This window comes from Bactrocera dorsalis, unplaced genomic scaffold (genome assembly GCF_023373825.1).
Source record: "Bactrocera dorsalis isolate Fly_Bdor unplaced genomic scaffold, ASM2337382v1 BdCtg087, whole genome shotgun sequence".
In the NCBI taxonomy this organism is placed as follows: Eukaryota; Metazoa; Arthropoda; class Insecta; order Diptera; family Tephritidae; genus Bactrocera; species Bactrocera dorsalis.
In genome coordinates, this window is record NW_026038138.1 from 60,001 (window position 1) to 68,407 (window position 8,407).

Sequence of the window (8,407 nt, forward strand, 5' to 3'; positions counted from 1 at the left end):
AAAGAAGAAAAAAAGAAAGAAAAAAGAAAAAAGAAGAGAAAAAAAAAGAAAAAAAGAAAAAGAAAGAAAAGAAAAGAAAAAAGAAAAAAAAAAATAAAAAAAAAAGAGAAAAAGAACAAGAAAAGAAAAAAAGAAGATGAAGAGGAAAAAATAGAGAACAAAAAAAAAAAAAAAAAAGGAAAAAAAGAAAGAAAATAACAAAAAGGAAAAAAAAAAAAGAGGACGAAAAAAAAAAGAAAAAAGAAAAAAAAAAAAAAAAAGAAAAAAAAAAAAAAGAAAAGAAGAAAAAGAGAAAAAGAAAAGAAGAGAAAAAATAAAAAAAAGAAAAAAAAGAAGAAGAAAAGATACAAAAAAGAAAAAAGAAAGAAAGAGAAAAAGAAAAAAAAAAAAGTAGAGAATAAAAAAAAAGAAAGAGAAGGAAAAAAGAACAGAAAGAAGAAAAAAAGAAGAAAATTAAATAAAGAAAAAAAAAGAAAAGAAAAGAAACAAGAAGAAAAAAAAATAGAAAAACAGAAAGAATAAAAAACAAAAAGGAAAAAACAAACTAGAAGAAAAATATAAAAACACAAGACAAAAGAAGAAAAATTAAAAACAGAAAGAAGAAAAAAAAAGAGAAAAAGAAGAAAAAAAAAACGAACAGTAAAAAGAAAAAAAAATAAAAAAATAGAGAAAAAGAAAAAAAAGAATAAGAAAAAAAAGAAAAAAAAAGAAGAAAAAGACAAATATAAAAAAAAAAGAAGAAGAAGAAAGAGAAAAAAAGAAAAAAAAAAAAAAAAAAAAAGAAAAGAAAAAAAAAAGACAAAAAAGAGAAAAAAAAATAGAAGTAAAACATAAAATAATAAAAAAGGTAAAAAGAAAAGAAAGAAAAAAAGAGTAAAAAAAAACTATAAAAAAAATAAAGAAGAAAAAGAAAATAATAATAGAAAAAAGGAAAAGAAGATAAAGTAAAAATAAGAGAAGAAAAAAGAATAAAAAAAAAACATAAAAAAAAGAAAGAAAAGAAAAAAAAAAAGAAAAAGGAAAAAGAAAAAAAAAAAAAAAAAAAAAAAAAAAAAAAAAAGAAGAAGAGAAAAGAAATAAAAAAAAGAGAGAAAAAAATAAAGAGAAAAAAAACAATAAAGAAAAAAGGGAAGATAAACACACAAAAAAAGAAAAAAGAATAAAAAAAAAAAAAAAGAGAAAAAAAGAAAAAAGAGGGTAAAGAAAAAAAAAACCAAAAAAATAAAAAAAAGACAAAAAAAAAAAAAGAGAAGAACTGAAAGAAGGAGAAGAAAAAAAAAAGAGAGATAAAAAAAGAAAAACAAAAGACAAAGAATATAAAAAGAGAAAAAAGAAAAAAAATAAGAGAAAGAAGAAAAAAAAAACGAAAAAAAAAAAGAAAAAAAAACAAAAACAAACAAAAAAATAACAAAAAGAAACATAAAAAAAAAAAAAAAAGAAAAAACCATGAACAGCCCCAACTAAAAGAAAACCCAAAACCAAAAAAACAAGTCATCAAATAAAAGAGAACAAAACAAGAACACTCAAAAAACAAAGAACAAAAGACAAAACAAAACCCCACAAAAGACTCCACCCAAAAATCAAACAAAAACAAAACAAAAACAAGATATTCAAAAAAACAAAACATTAGAAAAACAAAAAGCCACCGAGGAGCAACAAAACCAAAAGCAAAAACCAACACAAACAAACATAAACAAAAACAGCAAACACAAAGAAGAAAAACAAGAGAATATAAAAGAGCCGAAGACAAACAACATGACAAAAACCACAAAAAACGAACGAAAAAAGAAAAAAAAAAGAAATACAAAAAAAAAAAACGAAGAAAAAGAAAACAGAAAAAAAAAACGAAAAAAGAGAAAAAAAAAAAAAAAAAAAAACGAAGAAAAGACAAAAAAGGAATAAAAAAAACGGAGAAGAAGAAAAAAAAGAAAGAAAGAAAACGAAGAAAAAAAGAGAAAAAAAAAAAAAAAACGAAAAAAAAAAGGAAGAGAAAAAAGAAAAGAGAAGAAAAAGAGAAAGAGAGAGAGAAAAAAGAAAAAAGAAGAAAAGAGAAAAAAAAAAGAAAAAGAAGAGAAAGAAGAGAAAAAGAGAAAAAAAAAGAGAGAAGAAAAGAAAAAAGAAAGAGAAGAAAGAAGAGAAAAGAAAAAAAGAAAAAAGAAAGAAAAAGAAGAGAGAGAGAAAAGAAGAGAAAAAAGAAAAGAGAAGAAAGAGAAAAAAAAGAAAAGAGAAAAAAGAGAGAAAAGAAGAGAAAAGAGAAAAAAGAAAGAAAAAGAGAAGAGAAGAGAAGGAAAAGAAAGAAAGAGAGAAAGAAGAAAGAAGAAAAAAAAGAGAAAAGAGAGAAGAGAAAGAAGAAGAGAGAAAAAAAAAGAGAAGAAAAAGAGAAAGAAGAAAGAGAAAAGAAGGAAAAGAGAAAGAAAAGAAAGAAGAAAGAAAAAAGAGAAGAGAAAAAAAAGAGAAGAAAGAGAAAGAGAAAGAAAAGAAAAGGAGAAGAAGAAAAAGAAAAAAAAGAAGAAAAGAAGAGAGAGAGAAGAAAGAAAAAAAAAGAAGAGAAGAAAGAAGAGAAAAAGAGAAAAGAAGAGAAGAAAAAAGAAAAAGAGAGAGAAGAGAGAAGAGAAGAAAAAGAGAGAAGAGAGAGAAGAAGAAAAGAAAAAGAGAGGAGAGAAAGAAAAGAGAAAGAAGAGAAAGAAAGAAAGAAGAAGAGAAAAAGAGAGAAAAAGAAAAGAAAAGAAAGAAAGAAAGAAGAAAGAGGAAGAAGAAAAGAAGAGAAAGAAAAAGAGAAGAGAAAGAGAGAGAAGAAGAGAAAGAAGGAGAGAAAAAAAGAGAAAGAAGAGAGAAAAAAAAAGAAGAGAGAAGAAAGAGAAAGAAAAGAAGAGAAGAAGAAAGAAGAGAGAAGAAAGAAGAAGAAGAGAGAAAAGAGAAAAAAGAAAGAGAGAAGAAAAAAAAAAAGAAGAGAGAAGAAAAGGAGAAAAGAAAAGAAAAAGAGAAAGAAGAAAAGAGAAGAAGAGAAAAAAGGAGAGAAAAAGAAGAGAAAAAGAAAAGAAGAAGAAGAAGAAGAGAAAAGAAAAAGAAGAGAGAAGAAAGAGAAGGAAAAAGAGAAGAAAAGAAGAAAGAGAAGAGGAAGAAGAAAAAGAAGAAAAAAAAAAAGAAAAGAGAAGAGAAGAGAAAGAAAAGAAAAGAAAGAGAAGAGAAAAGAAAAGAAAGAAGAAGAGAAAGAAAGAGATAGAAGAAAGAAGAAAGAAAAGAAAAGAGAGAAAGAGAAGAAAGAGAAGAAGAAAAAGAAGAAAGAAGAAGAGAAGAAGAGAAGAGAAGAAGAAAAAGAAAAGAAAGAAGAAAGAAAGAAGAGAAAAGAGAGAAAAGAAAAGATAGAAGAGAAGAAGGGATGATGTGTGTGTGAGTAGTGTGAGGGAAGAAAAGAAAGGAAAGAAGAAAAAGAGAAAAAAGGAATGTAAAAAAAGAAAAAAGGGAGACAGAAAAGAGAACGAAGAAAAGAGACAGGGAAAGGAGGAGAAGAAAAGTAGAAAGAGAAGAGGAAGAGAGAGAAAAGAGTAGAAAGAGGGAAAAAAAAAGAAAGAAAGAAGGGAAAGAAAAAGGCGTAGAAAAGACGAGGAAGGAAGAGAGAAAAAGAAGGGAAGGAGGAAAGAAGCAAGATGATAGAGAAAAGAAGAGGGAAGCAAAAAGGAGTGATAGTAAAGAAGAAAGAAAAGAAAAGTAGAAAAAAGAGAAAAAGAAGTTCTATTGAAGGTGGAAAGAAAAAAAAAGTTCAAGGTAAGTGAAAATAAGAAAGAGAGAAGAGAAGAGCAAAAGGGGGGGAAAAAAAGGAGAAAGGGAAAAGTCAGAAAAGAGATGGACTGGGAGAGGGAGATAAACAGATAAAGGAGAAGAGAAAAGAAAGAAAAAAGAGTAAAAGCTAGAAGAGAAGAGAAAAGAGGGAAAGGAGGAGAAAAAGAAGGGAGAAATAAGAAAGAGAAGAGAAAAGAAAAAATTGATGGAAATAGAAAGAAACGATATAGGAAGAAGAGAAAAACAAGAGAAGAAAAGAGAGAAGAAAAAAGAGGAAACAGAGGGAAGAATAAAGAGAGAAGAAAAAAAAAAAAAGGGGAGAAAACAGTAGGGAAGAAAAGGGGGTAAGGGGAGAAAAAAAGAGAAGAAAGAAGAAAGAAGAATAAAAAGAGAAAAGAAAGTAGCAGGAAAAGAGGCAAGGAAAGAAAGAGAAAGCAGAGGAGAAGGATGAAAAGAAAGAAGAAGAGTAAGAAGAAAGTGGGAAAGAAAAAAGAAAAAAAAGATTAAGAAAGAAAAAGAGGGGAGGAGAGAGAAATGAGAAGAGAAAAAAAAAAAAGGAGCGAAAGAACAAGAAATAAAAAGAAGAGAAAAGAGGAATAGGAGAAGAGGCATGGAGAGAAAGAGAAGACGAGAAGGGAAAGAAAGGCAGGAGAGAAGGGAAGAAACAGCAGAAGAGAAAAGAAAAAAAAAGAAGGAGAATAGAAAGAAGAGAATAAAAGAAGTGAGAAAAGGAGAGAAAGAGAAAATAAATGAAGAAAGGATTAAAAAGAAAGAAGAAAGGGAAACAAAACACAGAAAAAACAACAAAAAAAGGAGAAGGGAGAGACAAAAAAGAGATAAAAAAGAGGAAGGGTGAAGAAGAAAAGAGGAGGAGAAGAAAAGAGAAAAGAGAAAGAGAAGGAAAAGAGGAGAAAGGAAGGGCAAAAAAGTGGATAAAGAAGTAGGAAACAAGAAAAAAAAGAGAGAATAAAGAAGAAGAAAGGAACAGAGATAAGAGGGGAGAAAAAATAATAGAGAAAAGGAGAAGAAGGGCAAAAGAAAGGGAGATAGGAAGGGAGAAGAGGAGAGAGAAGACACGGAAGGGGAAGCGAGGAGAAGAAAAGGAGAGGAGCAAAAAAGAAAAGAAAGGAATGAAGAAGAGAGAAAAAAGATAAAAGAAGACAAACAAAGGAAAGTAGATAAGCAGAGAGAACAGAAGAAGAAAAATGTAGAAAGCAAAAAAAAGAGCAAAGCAGAAGTAAGAGAAGAGAGAGAGGTAGAAGAAAAAAAAAAAAGAGAAGAAGTGAAAGAAAAAAGCAAGGGAAAGAGGAGTTAGAGTAAGGAAAAATTAAGGAGAGGAGAGAGAAGGAGAGCAAAAGGAAAGGGGAGACAAGAGAGAAGAAAGGGGGAAGAAAAGAAGAGAGAGAAGGAGAGGAAGCAAGAAAAGAAGGAGGGTAAGAAAGAAAGAAGAGAAAAGAAAGAAGAGAGAAGAGAGAAAGAAAAAGAGAAGAAAGAAGAAAGAAAAAGAGAAAGAGAAGAGAAGAAAAAAAAAAAAGAAGAGGAGAAGAAGAGAGAAGAAAGAAAGAAGAAAGAGAAGAGAAGGAAAAGAAAGAAGAAAAAGAAAGAAGAAAAAGAGAAAGAGAAAAAAGAAGAGAGAGAAGAAGAGAGAAAGAAGAAGAAAGAGAAGAAAGAAGAGAGAGAAGAAAGAAGAAAGAAAAAAAGAAAGAAAAAAAAGGAGAAAGAGAAGAAGAAGAGAGAAGGAAAAAGAAGAGAGAGAAGAAAGAAAGAAGAGAGAGAAGGAAAAGAGAAAAAGAGGAGAAGAAAAAAAGAGGAGAGAGGAAGAAGAGAGAGAAAGAAGAAAAAGAAGAAGAAAAAGAAGAAGAGAGAAAGAGAAAGAGAAGAGAAGAGGAGAAGAAGAAGGAAAGAAGAAGAGAAAGAGAGAGAGAAGAAGAAAAGGAAGAAAGAGAAGAAGAGAAGAGAAGAGAAAAGAAAGAAAAAAAGAAAGAGAGAAGAGAAGAGAAGAGAAAGAAGAGAAGAAAGAGAGGAAGAGAAAGAAGAAGAAGAAAGAAAAAAAAAAAAAGAAGGAGAAGAAGAAGAAAAGAAAAAGAAGAAGAAGAAGGAGAGGAAGAAAGAAAGAGAAAAAGAAGGAGAAGAGAAAGAAGAGAAAAGAAAAAAAGAAAAGAAAAAGAAGAAGAGGAAGAAGAAAGAAAAGAAAAGAAGAAAAAAAGAAAGAAAAGAAGAAAAAGAGAAAAAGGAGAGAAAAAGAAAAAAGAAAAGGAAAAGAGAAGAGAAAGAAAAAGAAGAGAAGAAAAAGAAGAGAGAAAAAAGAAGAAAAAGAAAGAAAGAGAGAAGGAAAGAAAAAAAAGAAAAAAAAGAGAAAGAAAAAGAAAAAAAAGAAAAGAAGAGAAGAAGAAAGAGAAGAAAGAAGAAAAGAGAAGAAAGAGAAAAAAAGAAGAAGAGAAGAAAGAAAAAAGAAGAAGAAAAGAAAGAAGAAAGAAGGAAAGAAGAGAAGAGAAAGAAAAAAGAAAGAAAGAAGAAAGAAAGAGAGAGAAAAGAAGAGAAGAAGAAGAGAAAGAAGAAAGAGAAAGAAAAAGAAAGAGAAAAAGAAAGAAGAAGAGAAAGAAAAGAAAGAGAGAAAAAGAAAGAAGAAAAAAAAGAGAGAAAGAAAAGAGAAGAAGAGAAAAAGAGAAGAAAAAGAAGAAAGAAGAGAAGAGAAGAAAGAAGAAAGAAGAGAGAAAGAAAAGAAAAGAGAGAAGAAAGAAAAGAGAAAGGAAAAGAAAAAGAGAAGGAAAGAAGAAGAAGAGAAGGAGAAAAGAAAGAAAGAAGAAGAGAAAGAAAAGAGAGAGAAGAGAGAGAAAAGAGAGAGAGAAGAAAAGGAAAGAAAGAGAAGGAGAAGAAAAAGAAAAGAAAGAAGAGAGAAAGAAAAAGAGAGAAGAAGAAAGAGAAAAGAAGAGAAGAGAAAAAAGAAAGAAGAGAAGAAAAGAAAGAAAAAGAAGAGAAGAAGAAAAAAAGAGAAGAAAGAAAATAGAAAGAGAAGAAAGAAAGAGAAGAAAAAAGAAGAAGAGAAGAGGAAAGAAGAGAAGAAGAAGAAGAAAGAAAGAAGAAAGAGAAAGAAGAGAGAAGAGAAAAAAGAAGAAAGAAGAGAAGAAGAAGAGAAAAAGAAAAGAAGAGAAAGAAAAGATAAAGAGAAAGAGAAGAGAAAAGAAAGAAAAGAGAAAGAAAGAAGAGAAAGAAAGAAAAGAAAAGAAAAAAGAAAGAAGAAGAAAGAGAAAAAGAGAGAAAGAAAAGAGAAAAAAGAAGAAAAAAAGAAAGGAAAAAAGAGAAGAGAAGAAAAGGAAGAGAAAGAAAAGAAAAAGAGAAAGAAAGAAGAAAAGAAAGAGAAGAGAAAAAGAAAAAGAAAAAAGAAAAAGAAAGAAAGAGAAAAGAAAAAAAAGAAGAAGAAAAAGAAAGAAGAAAAAGAAAAAAAAAAAGAGAGAGAAAGAAAAAGAAATAGAGAAAAAAGAAAAGAAGAAGAAAAGAAAAAAGAGAAGAAAAGAGAGAAGAGAAAAAAGAAAAAAAAAGAAGAGAAGAAAAGAAAAAAGAAAAGAAAAAAAAAAAAAAAAGAGAAAAGAGAAGAGAAGAAAAGAGAAGAGAGAAGAGAAAAAAAAAAAAGAGGAAAAAAAAAAAGAGAAAAAAAAGAAAGAAGAAAAGAAAAAAAAAAAAAAGAAGAAAAGAAAGAAAAAAAAGAAAAAAGAGAGAAAAAAAAAGAAAGAAAAAAAAAAAGAGAAAAAAAAAGAAAAGAAGAGAGAAGGAAAAGAAAAAAAGAAAAGAAAGAAAAAAAGAAAGAAAGAAAAAAAAAAAAAAAAAAAAAAAAAAGAAAAGAAAAAAGAAAAAAAAAAAAAGAGAAAAAGAAAAGAAAAAAAAAAGAAAAGAAAAAAGAGAAAGAAAAGAAAAAAAAAAAGAAAAAAAAAGAAAAAAAAAAACAAAAAGAAGAAAAAGAAAAAAAGAAAAAAAAAAGAAGAAAAAGAAAAAAAAAAAAAAAAGAAAAAAAGAAGAAAGAAAAAAAAAATTAAAAAAAAAATAAAAAAAAGAAAAAAAAAAAAAAAAAAAAGAAAAACAAAAAAAAAAAAAAAAAATTATATAAATAAAAAAAAAAAAAAAAAAAAAAAAACGAAAAAAAAAAAAAGAAAGAAAAAAAAAAAAAGAAAAATAAAGAAAAAGAGAAAAAAAGAAAAAAGAAAAAAGAGAAAAAAAGAAAGAGAAAATAGAAAGAAAAAAAAAAAAAAAAAAAAAAAAAAAAAAAAAAAAAAAAAAAAAAAAAAAAAAAAAAAATAAAAAAAAAAAAAAAAAAAAAAAAAAAAAAAAAAAAAAAAAAAAAAAAAAAAAAAAAAAAAAAAAAAAGAAAAAAGAAAAAAGAAAAATAGAGAAAAAAGAAGAAAAAAAAAAAAAAAAAAAAGAAAAGAAAAAAAAAAAAAAAGAAGAGAAAAAAAAAAAAAAAAAAGAAAAAAAAAAGAAAAAAAAAAAAAAGAAAAAAACAAAAAAAAAAAAAAAAAAAAAAAAAAAAAAGAAAGAAAAAAGAAGAGAAAGAGAAAAGAGAAAAAAAAGAAAAAAAAAAGAAAGAAAAAAAGAAGAAAAGAAAAGAAGAGAAGAAAGAAAAAAATTAGAGGTT

The 8,407-nt window shown here is 26.2% G+C and overlaps 1 protein-coding gene across 1 annotated transcript; it reads left to right on the plus strand.

Annotated features, from left to right (window-relative positions):
* Positions 1–2,271: 2,271 nt before the first annotated feature.
* Positions 2,272–4,720, plus strand: LOC125780112 (uncharacterized; the record flags this gene model as incomplete). Its single annotated transcript, XM_049461724.1, has 2 exons — positions 2,272–2,340; positions 4,643–4,720. Coding segments are annotated over 2 exons (147 nt in total), but the record flags the coding sequence as incomplete, so codon positions are not given.
* Between the last annotated feature and the right edge of the window lie 3,687 nt (positions 4,721–8,407).